This window comes from Arvicola amphibius, chromosome 11, assembly GCF_903992535.2.
Source record: "Arvicola amphibius chromosome 11, mArvAmp1.2, whole genome shotgun sequence".
NCBI classification, from domain to species: Eukaryota; Metazoa; Chordata; class Mammalia; order Rodentia; family Cricetidae; genus Arvicola; species Arvicola amphibius.
Genome location: NC_052057.2, coordinates 6,007,250 through 6,022,745, shown reverse-complemented (window position 1 = coordinate 6,022,745; position 15,496 = coordinate 6,007,250). Strand labels below are relative to the sequence as shown.

The 15,496-nt window shown below is 42.4% G+C and overlaps 1 protein-coding gene across 1 annotated transcript in view; it reads right to left on the bottom strand.

The window, feature by feature from the left end:
* Positions 1-2,415: 2,415 nt before the first annotated feature.
* Positions 2,416-15,496, bottom strand: part of Rxfp1 (relaxin family peptide receptor 1) — a 79,384-nt gene continuing 66,303 nt past the window's right edge. Inside the window, exons 15-18 of the mRNA XM_042055985.1 lie at positions 11,924-12,153; positions 9,141-9,551; positions 5,531-5,749; positions 2,416-2,717 (exon numbers count right to left, since the gene is read on the bottom strand). Coding sequence (XP_041911919.1) covers positions 2,416-2,717; positions 5,531-5,749; positions 9,141-9,551; positions 11,924-12,153 — 1,162 coding nt within the window. The remainder of the gene's footprint in view (positions 2,718-5,530; positions 5,750-9,140; positions 9,552-11,923; positions 12,154-15,496) is intronic.

The following is a 15,496-nucleotide window of genomic DNA, read 5'->3' as shown; positions in this document are numbered from 1 at the left end:
TGGATGTTGTCTTGACTACCTGGTGATATTTTTGTTATTCTATGGAGTCAGTCTACTTGAATCCCTCCAAATCCTGGGCATTGTTTAGGTTTAATCCTGAGCTTTGTGTCTCAGTGACTAGAACCCATCCTTATGACAGAGGGCTTATGTTCTTGTATCCTCCACCAATAGAATCCATCCTTATGCGTATGACAAGTCCTTCCTCCTGAGGCCCTAGTCCTGAGCGCTGTTCACCAGTCAATAGAACATACTGCAAAGGTCACAGGTGTTTCCTACTTTGCTAGGGAGTCTCTATGAACCTGTGCCTCAAGCTTTGTTGTGATAATTGTCACATACTTGCCTCTCTTTCCAAAGTTTTACTGTGCCTAAGTGTGTAAGAAAAATAAACCACAAGGTAGACTCTGGAAGTTTTGTTCCAGTGCCTGAAAAATTGGTGCTGCCTCGAGTTTCCCTCTTCACCTCAGGCAGGTGGTTTTCCTGTCACCCGCGACACTTGTGTGGACCCCGAAAGGCACTCTTATCTCATTCCCTGCTGTAAAGGAAATTCTTTCATTCATTTCCCACTTCATTTAGTCAGCTAAAGTTTTGTTTTCTATAACCTTTATTACACTGGCATTTGTTCCTCTATTCTTAGCTTCGATAGGGTTTTTATCATGAAGGGTGTTGAATTTTGTCAAAGACCTTCTTTCTATGTGCCTCTTGAAATAATCATGTGAGATCTGCCCTTTTCTGCTTGTGTGTTATATTAGATTTACTGATTTATGTGTATTGGACCAACAAACTTGCATCCTTGGCTCAAACAAACTTGGTGAAGGTGTGTGATTTTCCCCAATCTGTTCTTGGCTTCGACTTGCGGGTGTTTACTGAGAATCTTTGCATCTATGTTTGCCAGGTAGTTTTTATTTGTTGTGCTTTTCTCTGGTTTGGGGTAAGGCTGTGCTGGGCTCATGGAGTGAGTTTGCTGGTGTGCCTTCACTTCCTGTCTGAGGAATGGTCGAGGAACTTTATTCTTTAGAGTGTTATTGGCTGGCTCTGGGTGTGAGTTGCCTATATCCTCCTGATTTAATTTATTTCGGTTATACTTGTCACCCTTTTAAACAATCAGTTGGTGGAAACATGAAGGTTTATTCCTGGACTCAGAATTGGATTTCATTGATTTAAACGCCCTCATTCTCCTTTTTCTGCCTCACCCCTCTACAATATTCCCACCTACTGTCCTGTTTCCTCACGATGGTGCTCACTTAAAGCCAAAAGAAAACTGGGTAGGGAGAGACAAAACTTCTGGTTCTGAATTGATAATAAAGTTTGCTTAGCTCCTTTATCTCTGTGTACGTCTGTCGTGTCTGTATGTATGTGCATATGGGTGAGCACACTTGTGTGGAAGTCAGGCTGACGTTAGGTGTCTTCCCGATAGCTGATCAACAAGCCTCGGGGATCCTGCCTCCCCAGCATTATAGGTATGCTCTACATTCAAACTCAGGTCCCTGTGTGTGTGCAGCAAGCACGTTAGCGATTGGGCCCTATCCCAAGCTCTACTTTTGCACGTCAGAGGCAGGGTCTTTTTTTAGGTTGCTGAGGCTGGCCTTGAACTTGTGCGCCTGCTTCTTCCTCTCTAAATGTGAGGATCACAGGTTTGTCCGCCACATCTGGCAGCAAAGCTTCCTTTGAATAAATATGTTGTGTTGACTCTCAAGCGTGGAGACTCAGAGAACAATACAGAGGATTCTTTAGATAGAATGTTTCTGCTTTGCATACAACCATATTTAATAATTTGTATGAGTGTGATGTGCATGCGTGCACACACATACTATGCTATGTCACACAGGTGGAGGTTAGAGACCATTTTTTTTTAGAGTCTATTCTCTCCTTCCAGCTTTACCTGGGATCCAGATACTGAGCTCAGATCAGCACGTTTGTAAAGTAATCACTTTTATCCCCTGAGCGCCTCCGTGGCTCCACACATTTTATCTGATGCTATAATCTTTGAGTACCATAAAGCTTTTGTCCTCAGTTTTAAAATGTCTATGGGCTTCATGCTTGCTGATATGCACAGCAGAGAAATTGAGGCGCCATGGGTAGAATTTGTGTCGTTAGCAGTTAAACACAATACGTAGATTAAAGAGGCTTTATATTGTGTGTGTCCAGCACTTTACCTCCATGCAGTGTGCATAAACGCATGCTAGAAAAAGAGTCCCCTTCGTTTCCTATGCAAATGAGTATGAGTATCCATGCACACATTGTCAGTAAGCTGCTTCTCTTTGTATGAACATCAGCTACCTTTCCCTGCCTGGCGTCACTGTTAGCGAACTTGTCTTAACCATAAGTTATACATTTTGTGACATTTACTTCATATCACCAAGTCCCTCTAGATGCACTTCACAGTATTCTCTGAGAATAAATGGTTCCCAGAACCAGCTATGAATAAGAATTGAGTCGAGATGACTGAGAAACTAGTGACAGATTGCAGGGGTCTGTGAAAACCCCTGGCTTCATGAACTCAGTGGGCATCTCTTGCACGGGCCACATTTCCACCCAGATGAATGAGGGAGCAAATGCCTTTGGAGTCTCTTTTCTGTCCACAGACCTCCTTTGCCTGTAATTGTACCAGAGCTGATGGATCATTTCCTTGAAAGGTCTGGTGGTCAAAGTATAGATGATTGGGTTCAAAGCGCTGTTGATGGGCAGAATAAAAATCACCACCCAGGAGGTGATAGTGTCTGGAAGAGAAAAAGTGGAAAAATATCTGAGTGTTCATAGGTGACACAGGCATCTTTTGTGTCTCCCATCTTCAGGCCCCCCCCCCCTTTTCTTTTAAAGACCAAGTCTCTGGTATTTTCAGGATGTCTTTCTGGAGTGTCAGTGTTTAAAGGCATAAATGCCAGTGCTGTGAAGGCATGGGGTTCTTTCTGTGTGTTTTTTCCTGACTACATAGGAGTATCAATAAAAGAGCTCTATTGGGAGTGTTTACACAAAGTCACGACGTATCATGATGAATCCATTTAAAGAAAAAAACATGTTCTTTAGCCTTTATCACCCTTTGATCTATCTATCTATCTATCTATCTATCTATCTATCTATCTATCTAGATATCTATCATCTATCTAAATTTCTTGAGACAGGGTTACTCTCTGTAATGGCTCTGGCTGTCCTGGAATTCACTGTTTACCAGGCTGGCCTCGAACTCACAGAGTTCCACCTGCCTCTGCCTCCTGAGTGCTGGAATTAAAGGTGTGTGCCACCATGGCCCGGTTGTTGCAAATGTTTTAATTAATAGGAAGTATGTGGGACCCAGGGCAGCCTGGCCACACGTGGGGCCTAGGCCACATACCTGCCATGGCAGGCAGCACTGGCTTCCAGGAAAAGCCATAAGCTGACACCACCCAGGGAGGGACAGTAGCTAACTTTCTAATCACCAGCTGTCCCTGAGCCCAGGACTCAGCTATTTCCCTTTGCCAGGACCCCTGGACAAATGTCAGCCAATCAGAGCCCCGAACTCTGGAAATCCCCTCACTTCAACCTCTACTATGATAAAACCCTATCCCGACTGGGCTGGGCACTCTCTGCTCTCAACTGCTGCAAAGGACAGGTGGAGAGTCTAAGCTTAAGCTTGATTGAATAAAGCTTTTACATATGAAGGCAGACTCTGTGGTGTTTTTTTTTTGGGGGGGGGGACCCTGCAATCTGGGCATAACAAGCGCATGTAGTATTTCTGTTCTCATAATATGTAGATTTATCCTGAATGAATTTCTTTTTTGTGATTTATTTGATTTTTGTCTGCTTTTCTTGGTGGCATTGCTAGGGATGAAACCTAGTGCACTGTACACTCTAGGCAAGTACTCCGCTGCTCCCAGACCTGTTTGTTTTAAAAATCCGCACACATTTTAAGGCTTGCGCACATACACATTGTGTGTGTGTGTGATACATGCAGGTATATGTACACATGTGTGTTCATGCATGTGGAGGCCAGAGAGGTCAATGTCAGGTGTCTTTTTCCATTGTTCCCCACATTATTTTTTGAGACAGGACCTTGCAGTGAACTCTATTCCAAGAGTCTTGTGTAAGATAAATCATAAAACTCCTGCTCCTTTTGTGTCAAGGTTATTACTCAACCTAACACCTTCAAGATTCATTTATCACATAGTACGTGCCAGAATATGCTTCTCAGGGATGACAAGGATGCTCAGCGAGTCAAGATTCGTGCCAACGAGCCTGACAGCCTGAGTTTGGTGCTCAGGATACTCAGGGTGAAAGGGGAGAATTGACTCCGGCGACTGTCCCCTGACTTCCACGTGTATGTCATAGCACAAGTGTGTGTGCACACATGCATACACATGCAAAATACATAAATGTAAAAAAAATAAAAGTTCCTTCCTTTATGCACCTGAGTAATGATCTGTGTGCATTTTTGGATACATCCACGTATCTGTAGACACTGTGCTGCTGCTCCCTCTTGGCTGCTGTGACTAACGCTGCAGTGAACTTAGTTGTGTGTGGATATCTATTTTAGTGTTGGCTTTCAATTCTCTTGGACGTTTATCAAGTAGTAGAATGGCTGGATTGTCTGGCAATCCTATATCTAAAATTTGGCGGTCGCCAGCACACCTTCCTCGGTAGCTACACTGTGTTCTGATTCTGCGATCAGTGCACAAACTGTCACTTTTCTTCTCGCAAACATATTCATATTTATATTCATATTTATATTCATATTTCCCTCTCTGAACATAGCAGTCACCGTGACGCATGCAATGTACATTATTTTAAAACCTAAAATGTTCTCTATTATGTCACGTCCCGGTGCAGTGTTCCCTAACATAGGAGGTAGGGAGGAGCATCTATTATGTTCTCAAAAAAAAAAAAATGAATTCATGATGTGGTAACTCCTTCAGCTTGTTTTTCTTCATGGTTACCTTAAGCAGGCAACCAGTTCCAGCCCTGCATACCATTTCGTTTGGTCATCGTACTTTGTTTTTGTGGCACTTAGCATTTCTGGAAAGGACTGAACAGTCCCCATCAGTAAACATTTTCTTGATGGTGGAACCAGAGTCCACATTACTCTGACTGGTAATTTTAAAAAAAAAAATCAAAACTTTATTTTTATTTTATGTACATCAGTATTTTGCCTGCATGTCTCTGTGAGGGTGCTGGATCCCCTGGAACTGGAGTTACAGACAGGTGTGAGCTGTCATGTGGGTGCTGGGAGTCGAATCTGGGTCCTCTGCAAGAGCAGTCAGTGCTCTCAACTGCTGAGCCATCCAGGCCCTGACTGGGAATTCTTTTTTTTCTTTTTCTTTTTTTGGTTTTTCGAGACAGGGTTTCTCTGTAGCTTTGAAGCCTGTCCTGGAACTAGCTCTTGTAGACCAGGCTGGCCTCGAACTCACAGAGATCAGCCTGCCTCTGCCTCTCGAGTGCTGGGATTAAAGGCGTGCGCCACCATCGCCCGGCCTAACTGGGAATTCTTAAAGTGAGTTAGTATTAAGCGTGTTGGTTGTTAGCCCCGCACAGATTTATCCATTCCAGGAAAAGCTTGTACCTGGGATTTCCACCTGAAGCAGTGAAAGAAATTTCAGGATGAAGATGGGGATCCAGCACAGCGCATCAGTAAAGACGATGAGGAAAAAGCGCTTGGCGAGGATCATCTCCCGCTTCACCTGCTTCTGGATCTCGGTCGCTGTGATGGCGCTCTGGTGGACGCTGTAAAACATGCTGCCGTAGGAGAACACGATGATGACGAACGCCACCAGGTTGATACCTGTGCAGACAACGAGAACAGCGGTAGTGCGTGTTAGCGTTCTCCTAGGAAGAACAGACAAAACAGGCCTTAGACTTCACTGTTAAAGACCGCGGAGCCCATAAAGTGGTACTTATTTATTTGCCCACTTCATTACTTGGAGACAGGGCCTTACTGTGGAGTTCAGGCTAGCCTTCAGCTTGACTAGGTAGCCTAGGCTAGACACCAGCTCACAGTCCCGCTGCAGATTACAGATGTGTACCAGGTCTCCTTCCCGACCTCCATTTCCACGTCTACAGTCTCATCCCCTTGCTTCCAGGTCTGCCTGTGTTCCCCAGGGACTCTGCGCATCCTCTGGACCCAGCCTTCCTCCCATACCCCATCCCTCTGTGTCAGCCACCAATACCCAGAGACACGCTCTACCTGGGAACACGCTGGCTACTGAGGATCAGGTAGGCACCGATTCTCTCACTCTCCTTCCTGTCCTTCAATTCCAATTCCCCAGCCTCACCCCAGCCTTACCCCAGCTCTGTGGCAGACCACCTACAAGTGCCTGTCCTTCCTCTCTGATTGCACTCTCTGGATACTCCCTCAGACCTTGAAACAGACCCAGCTCTCCTCCCTCTTGTAGACCCTTGGGGTCCCACCTCCCTTACCGCCCACCCCCAGTCCTTCATTTCAGCTCCCAATACCTAGAAATACATTCAATCTGGAACTCCCAGTGGCCATACCTGACAGGGACTCAAAAGCACTCCCTCCCAGGCAACCCTCAGCTATCATACTCTCTGAAGATCCAGAGAGGATAACAGAAGCAAGAATATTCAACCTATCAAAGACAAGACCTGACGTCAGCACCTAAATCATACTAATCCTAAACCCGCTGTGGGATAATGGTCTTGTATCCTGTCATTTGTTTTACTTTAATAAAATGCTGATTGGCCAGTTGCTAGGCAGGAGGTATAGGCAGGGTGACCAGGCAGGAAGTAGAGGCGGGGCAACAAGAACAGGAGAATTCTGGGAAGAGGAAAATGTTCAGTCTGCGATCATCACCCAGACACAGAGGAAGCAAGATGAGAATGTCTTGTTGATAAAGGCACCAAGCCACATGGCTAACATAGACAAGAATAATGGGCTAACTTAAGATGTAAGAATTAGTTAATAAGAAGCCTGAGCTAATATACCAACCAGTTTATAATTAATGCAGACCTCTGTGTATTTCTTTGGAACTTTACAACTACAGAACCAGGCAGAACAGAAACTTCTGTCCACACAAACCCAGATGCCTAGATGCCAGTACAAAAAAAACCCACAATAGTTAGTAGCCAAGACAATATGTCTCCACCAGAACCCAGGAACCCTACTCTAGTAGGTCCTGAAAAAGCTATATAGTTTCAGCCCCAAACAAGGATTTCAAAATAGCCACTATGAATATGCTCAAGGACCTCAAAGAGGGCATAAAGAAGTCTACCAGTAACGTCTGTGAAAGCATAAACAAATAGCGGAGACTCTAAAAGCCAGACAGGTATAGATGGATGTTTAATAAACTCTAAGAGATGCCCACAGATGCCACCCCCAGATTACTATACCCAGCAAAACTTTCAATCACAATAGATGAAGAAAAACACTCCACAATAAAAGCAAAACAACTCCACCCCTAGAGAAGGCACTAGAATGAAAACTTCAACCTGAAGACTAACCACTCCTAAGAAAACACAAGGAATAAATGATCCCAGACCAGCAAATCAAAAGAGTGGAAAAATCTCACACCATAACATCCAAATAGCAGGAATGAACAAAACAAACGTTGAAGCTTTCAGCATCAATGGTCTCAATTCTCCCAATACAAAGATGCAGGCTGACAGACTAAGTGCTAAGATCCACTATTCTGCTGCATCCAGGAAGCACACCTCAACATCAAGGATAGATATTGGCTCAGTGTAAAGGATGGAAAAAGTTATTCCAAGCAAATAGATCTAAGAAGCAAGCTGCCTGCAGAAGGATTCAAATAGATCCATATTTGTCATCCTGAACAAAACTCAAGTTAAAGTGTATGAAAGACCTGAACATATGGCTGAATATCCTCAGTCTGATAAAAGAGAAAGTAGATAATAGTTTTATCATAGAAAAAGATTGTTTCAACGGGTACTTCTAACAACAATTAATAAACGTGACCTCATGAAACTGACAAGCTTCTGAATGGCAAAGGACACCACCATTCAGAAAAAGAAGTAGGCCACAGAATGGGAAAAGATTTTTATTAATGACACATTCAATATCTAACATATATAAAGAGCTAAAAAGAAAAAAGAACTGGACATCAGTAAAATAAACCAATGAAAAGCAGGGTACAGACTTAAAAAGACAGTTCTAAATCGCTCGGGAACATTTAGAGGAACATTCACCAGTTTTAGCTATCAGGGAAATGTGAATCAAACTCCTTTGAAATTTCATCTGACACCAGTTGCATAACCAAGATCCATAAAACACATGACAACTCATGTTGTCAAGGATGTGCTGGGAATTGAACTCAGGACTTTTAGAACAGGCAGTGCCGTTAACTGCTTATCTCTCCAGCCGATGCTTAACTTTTAATAAATCTTTTTTCTTATTTTTTGTTTGCTTTTCAGAATCACTTCATACACAGAAGTCATGAATTCTTTTGACTCAAATATTGTTGAAGTAATGAAGGATGATATGTTTAATTTTAATTTAGCATATTAAATAAATTTGACAAATATCACAGGTCATTTGCTCTCTAATATTAATGATATTTTCTCATATTTTAAAAACCTTGTGCTGTGCTTTGAGAATATTTTCATTTTTTGTTTTAGAACAGTTTCACATATATGCTGCAGCCAAAGTTATGCATTCCTGTACATAGGAATTTGAAAAATAGCAAATATCATTATGTTTATATTATTGGGGGTAAGTATGTGAAATGTAATCACTTAATGTCCTTTATTGAATACATCAGATTGGAATTTAGCTGCTAAAAGTGTCATTTGAGGGAACCGAATTCTCCCTTGGTATTCTGATTCTGATTGCATTCACCCCTCCAGCTGCACGTTGGAAGGACAGAACTTTGTAAACAACAGAAGGCTTAAATAAATGAGTTCCCTACTGTGAATGACTCTAGCTTGTAGGGGCATGGTCGATCGGCAATTATGATTAACCAGACTAGCTTGAATATATAATATTTAGCTTTAATAAAGGAAAGAAAAGGGAACTTACAAAAGCCAAGGTTCCAGCTAGGAGCGCAGGAAAATAAAAAAGAGCAAACAAAAGCACACGGATCTTTTAAAGGTATTTGGGGCCCCGAGGGGTCACGCCCCTCAGACAAAGGGATTGGTCAGCTCCTGCATCACTAGCTAGAGCTGGAACACACAAAGGCTGGCAATGCAGGGTTTCTTACCAAGAAAAATCACCACGGAATAGATCTGGGCTCCCGTACTTCCCGAGTCCTCTGAGTGAAGTGGAAAGCACACTCCGTTCGTGCCGTAGTAGTTTCTGAAAAATTCCTTATTGCTGAGTGGAGCAAAAGCCACTATAAACCCAACAATCCAAATGAAAGTCAGAACCGTGATTGTTCTGCTTTTCCGAGGCCTGAGACACCGAAAAGGATACACGATGCAGATGTACTTTTCCAATGTTAGGAATGTTAAAAGCAGAACGGATACTTCCGTGGATAGAATGGCCAAAGACCCCATAAGCTGGCAATGAGCGCTCTCCATCCATGGCTGCGCATGTTGGTTATATTCACCCCGAAACTTGAGGTCAAAGGCTCCGATCACGAATAAATATACTCCCATTAGGCAGTCAGCACCTATGAGAGTCCGAAGTTTACAGGTTCAGAGAAACACAAAGTATGCTTACCTTTACACGAAACATTTTTTAAATTTTTAATTAATTAATTAATTTTGTTTTTCGAAACAGGGTTTCTCTGTGGCTTTGGAGTGTCCTGGAACTAGCTCTTTTTTTTTTTTTTTTTTTTTTTTTTTTTTTTTTTGGTTTTTCGAGACAGGGTTTCTCTGTGGCTTTAGAGCCTGTCCTGGAACTAGCTCTTGTAGACCAGGCTGGTCTCGAACTCACAGAGATCCACCTGCCTCTGCCTCCCGAGTGCTGGGTCAACATTTTAAATGATCCAGTTTCTTTTTTTTTTTTTTTTTTTTTTTTTTTTTTTTTTAAATATTTATTATTTATTTATTTATTTAGTTAGTATACAATATTCTGTCTGTGTGTATGCCTGCAAGCCAGAAGAGGGCACCAGATCTCATTACAGATGGTTGTGAGCCACCATGTGGTTGCTGGGAATTGAACTCAAGACCTTTGGAAGAGCAGGCAGTGCTCTTAACCTCTGAGCCATCTCTCCAGCCCGATCCAGTTTCTTCTATATTAAGAGGAGACACATTTTACTCTCTTAAGAATTCATAGGTTGGAGCCGGTGGTGGTTGCCTGTGCCTTTAATACCAGCACTCAGGAGGCAGAGACAGGCAGATGTCTGTGAGTTCGAGGCCAGCCTGGTCTTTAAGAGCTAGTTTCTGGACAGGCTCCAAAGCTACAGAGAAACTGTCTTGAAAAACATACATACATAATCAGCTTGGGACGTCCTGAAGTCTGATTTTTTAAAATTAATACTACCCGGAAATACTTCCCTATTTGCATATTTTAAGCTTCAAGTGAAAAATATTCTAGTAGCTCAGAGACCAGAAAAATGACAAGTGGTAAAATCAGTGTTTAGTAACTAAATATGCAAACCAAGAACAAACACAGCTCTGGGTGTGAAAATGTTCTTTTCTCTTTTATTGGAAATAGATTTTTTTCTCAATATATTTTGATTATACTTTCCTTTCTCTCTAAACCTTCCAGTTCCTTCCTACTTCTTCTCTCCTTTGGAGCCATTCCCTTTCTGTCTCTCTTTAGAAAAGAATAGGCTTCTAAGAGATAACAACCAAACATAACAAAATAAAATATAATAAGATGAAGCAAAAACTATCCTTTTTTGCCGGGTGGGTGGTGGTGGCACAGGTCTTTAATGCTAGCACTTGGAAGGCAAAGGCAGGTGGATCTCTAGGTTTGAGGCCAGCCTGGTCTATAGGGCAAGTTCCAAGACAGCCAGGATTATACACAGAGAAACTGTCTCGAAAAACCAACAAAACAAAACAAAACAAAACACCCCTCATATCGAAGCTGGACATGGCAACGCAACGGGAGGAAAAGAGTCCCAAGAGCAGGCTCAGGAGTCAGAGACCCACTTGGTCTCATAGTCAGGAGTCTCATAAAGATGCTAAGCTAACAGCAATGATACATACACAGAGGACCTGGGGTAGACCCGTGTAGGCCCTGTGCTTGCTGTTTCAGTCTGAGCTCATATGTGCCTTGTTTAGTTGGTTCAGAGGGGAAGTCGTCATTTTCATTTGTAGTGAAATCATTCAGTTCAATTTTTTAAAATGATTCATGTATGTATGTATGTATATGTCCTTACGAAGTAACCACTCTGAACTGCTCAGCCATTTCTCTAGCCCCTAAGTTTTCTCAGCTTTAAAACTAATTTTTTTTACAACTAAAGTGATCTTTTTTTTTATGTAGAAAAGGCAAAAATACCATATAAATAAAAAGAAGTAAGATTTAAAATCTCATCTTTCTAACACTCACAGAACTTATTTTCTTTCTGAGATTGTTTTAAGATTTATTTATCTTATAGTATGGGCATGTTTCCTTGCAGGTAAGAACGTGTGGTGCCTGGTGCCAACAGAAGTCAGAAAGAGGACCCCCTGAAAGTGGAGGTATGAACAGTTGTATCTACCATGTGAGTGCTGGGAACTGAACCTGGGTACTTTGTGAGAACAACATATGCCCTTAACTGCTGCTTCATCTCTCTGGCCTCTTCGGCCCCTCTCTCTCTTTTACAAGGTTTTATTTTTATTATGCATGGGTACATCTGTGTTTGCATGTGGGTATGTGCACATGCTTGTATTTACCCTTGGAGACCAGAGGTGTTGAAGTCCCTGGAGCTGACGTTACAAGCTGTTGTAAGCCACCATGTACGGGGGCTGGGAACCCAATTTGGGTCTTCTGAAGGAGCTGTGTGTGCTCATCACCACTGAGCCATCTCTTCAGTCCCACAGAATATATTTTCTAGTAGCAACAGCTTTGCACGTTTCAAACCGAGTTCCTCTTTAACCGGGAAATACTCACAGCAGAGAGAAATGATGGACAAAGCATGCAGCTTGTTCTCAGACCTGATGTAGGGTCGCATGCAAATGACAAAAATGTTTCCAAAGCAGGTAACTGCAGACACAACCCAGACAAAGACTCTCTGAATGATGTTTGCCAAGAGGTTCTCCAGAGACGAAATTCCATCCGTGTTGGGCTTACAGCTGCGCACGTGAGGGGCATAGCCACAGTACTGAAATCTCTTAAAATAGCTGACGTATAAAGAGAAGACAAAATTAGAGCGTATGTTTAACATTAAGTTAAACATCACTGCTATTTGTTTTCAACATTTTCTCAGTCAAAAATGTGTTCATATAAGATTTCGTGGAATAGAAAACATTCCTTACTGATTCCCCATGATTCTGAAGTTCAAAATTTAATTCTTAGTCACTTGACTTTACAGTAAAAGAACTGTGGTTAAGAACTGAAAGCGGGTGTAATGAATACATGTTAGACATGTCTTAGTATATACATAATTGGTTAGCTTGTGAACATGAGAAGCAATTTATCAAAGACGCTTTCAATGACTGTTTCCAGAATTCGGTCCTTATAAACACACGGTTATGGAGTTCTTATAGCCATAACTTTGCCACGGCTGATCTTACTGCTCGGCTCTTGGGTAAAAAAATCAAAAGCTTTCTCCTTGCTGCTTCCATAGCTTTTTGTCATAGAAGTTATAATATAACATTACATCAACTTATTATCAATAACTGCTAAACATATTTATCACTCACACTGGATTTTGAAACACAATGAAGAATGAAATGTTTTCTTTTATAGATACCCACTTTGATAAAGACAGCATCTGGATAAACAAGAATCACTGTGTGTCAGAAGCAACACAAGCAACACTTCCTGGGCATCTTTTAGACATCAGAAATAAATGAATTCCATGAGATCAGTGGTAGTACCACCATAATAGGAGATAAATCTTCAATGGAGGAGAATCTAGTTGATGGGACATTTTCTAGTAATTGTAGATATTAGAATTTAGACTGTGCCAGTCTGCCTCATAGGCAAAGATGGGTGGCAAAACCATAGGAATTATCTCTGCAGTATAAAAAGTTGCAGTAGTAAATGGTACAAGGCAGATGGTTATTTTGTGTCTCGCAATAGGCAAGGTCAGTTGCTGGTGTGTCCATTTGCTAGTTTGATTTCTGCATGAGCTGTGATGGGGTGGAACAGAGAATCTATAAGGGAGGACGTGATGTTTCTTCTTGTAAGTGTCTGGGGGTGAACTGCTTTCATGGAAATAACTTGAGCAGACACTTGGTTGCTAGTTTAGCTGCTTAGCACAGACTCAACTTTTAGCAACAGTGTCTTGATTTCTTCTGAGGGAAGTCATTCTCTAGCTCCAGGACCCACAGTGGAGGTACAGTGGAGACCCTCCCCTAGCCCAGGGTAGGCAAATACCCTATAAGGAATCCTGAGCCTTGGTGCTGGCGTGTGAATGGCTTATTTTGTCCGTGTTTGGTCCAACTCTTGATTCCACGATACCTGCCCAACTCAGGTTCCCCTTTTAGTTATTTCTCAGTTTTACAAACCATACTAGTTTCTTCCAATCAACTCAGTTTTTCTGGGTCAGACTGTTTTGTTGTAGGCAAGCGAAGAAACTTATAAAAGCCTTGTCTCCGAGAAATCATGGGAACATGAGCCATGTCCTGTGTAGACTTACAGTGCCAGGAAGATTGCACTGTGACTGACAAGGTACTTCTAAATCACTGAAAATTGCCAGTGTGAAGAGCAAGCTAGTACTTCTGTCAGCTTCGAGCACTTGCTATGAGCTTCACTCAAAATATTTAGAAAAGTTATAATCAATGCCAAACAAGACACACTGCATGGGATTTACAAAAGCTACTATTTCATCCTTGCACTTCCTCCGGTCACATTCTGACATTAGGGACAGTTTTCCCTGGGGAAGAGTTCTCCTGACTTCATTAATCTGTAGCCAACTATTTATTTCTAATGTTTAAATTATATGTTTATATATTATATATGTATATTATATATACGTATATCATATACAATACTTAAAAGATAGAAAAATAATTGCTACAAATTAATATATACATATATGCATACATGCATACATGTGTGTGTTGTATGTGAGATGTGTGTATGTACCTCATACACTTGAGGTCTCATGTGTGCCATGGTGTGTGTGTGTGTGTGTGTGTGTGTGTGTAGGTGAGAGAACGGCTTCCGGTGCTGGTCCTGACCTCCCACCTTGTTTTTGAGGCAGAATCTCTCTTGTTGTCTGTTGTTGTGCTTCATAGTCTAGGTTATCCGGCCCCCAGGCTTTCAGGTGGGCTCTCCTGTCGGTGCATCCCAGCTCACCCGAGGAGCGCTGAGATCATAGACACATGCCACTTGTTCTTCTGCTTGGGTCCCAAGGATCTGAACTCAGGAACTTTTACCCGCTGAGCCATTTCCTCAGCCTTATTTATAATTGATTTATATAACTTATACACATTCTTACTTCTTCATCTGGTGGCACCTACATAAAATGTACACATGACTGATGGGTAAAGTCAGCCCCCGTGACTGGAATCAGAGATGAGAGTGTTCTGGAAGACTGAGTAGACCCCTCTCACATTTGTGTTTCCTGGTATTTGAAAAATTTCCCATAAACTGTTAACAGAGTGTGGGAAACTCAAATCCATTCACCCAATGCCAACTTTCAGAGTAAATCATTGACAACTGATGTCTGAGACCATTTAGCCTGCTGAAAAAACCACATAGCCTGGGAACTTGAACAATCAACATTTCCTTCCCAATTCTCCATGCTGGGGAGTTCAAAAGTCAGAACCAAGCAGGTTAGATGTCTGGTGACCTGCTGCTTCCTGAAACATTCTTACAGGGAGGATGGCACAGGAGAGAACCTTCCTTTCCTCCCTCCCTCCTTCCTTCCTTCCCTCCCTCCCTCCTTACTTCCTTCCTTCCCTCCTTCCCTCCCTCCCTCCCTCCCTCCCTCTTTCCTTCCCTCTCTCCCTCCCTCCCTCCCTCCCTCCCTCCCTCCCTCCCTCCCTCCTTTCATCCTTCCTTCCTTCCTTCCTTCCTTCCTTCCTTCCTTCCTTCTTTTTTTCCTTTCCTAAAGTTTGATACTTTTAATTCTCTTATTTTCTCTTTTGCGTATACATTCATGGTAGAACCCTAAGGAGGGAAAGTTAGGAAGTCTTTCTCTGTTACGCTCTTTATTATTCCCTTAAGACAAAACCTCTCTTTGAAACCAGAGCTAGACTGCTCACCTAGCCAGCCCCTGTGATCTTTTGTCTCTGGCCACCTCAGACACTTTGGTTACAGGCTCACATAGTTCTAGGCTCACATAGTTCTAGGCTCACATGGGTGCTGTGAACTCAGACCCTCCGCCTTCCTAGCAGGCACTCTCCCCAATGAGTTTTCTCCCCAGCATGCCTCCCCCTCTCCATTCCTCCTACCACTTGTTTGGTACCCATCAAACCCAGAACTATGGTGCATTAGCTTCAGTCTTTCTCAAATTCATTTTAAGTCAGGGTCTCACTATGAAGCCCTAATTAGGTTAGAACTTGCCATATA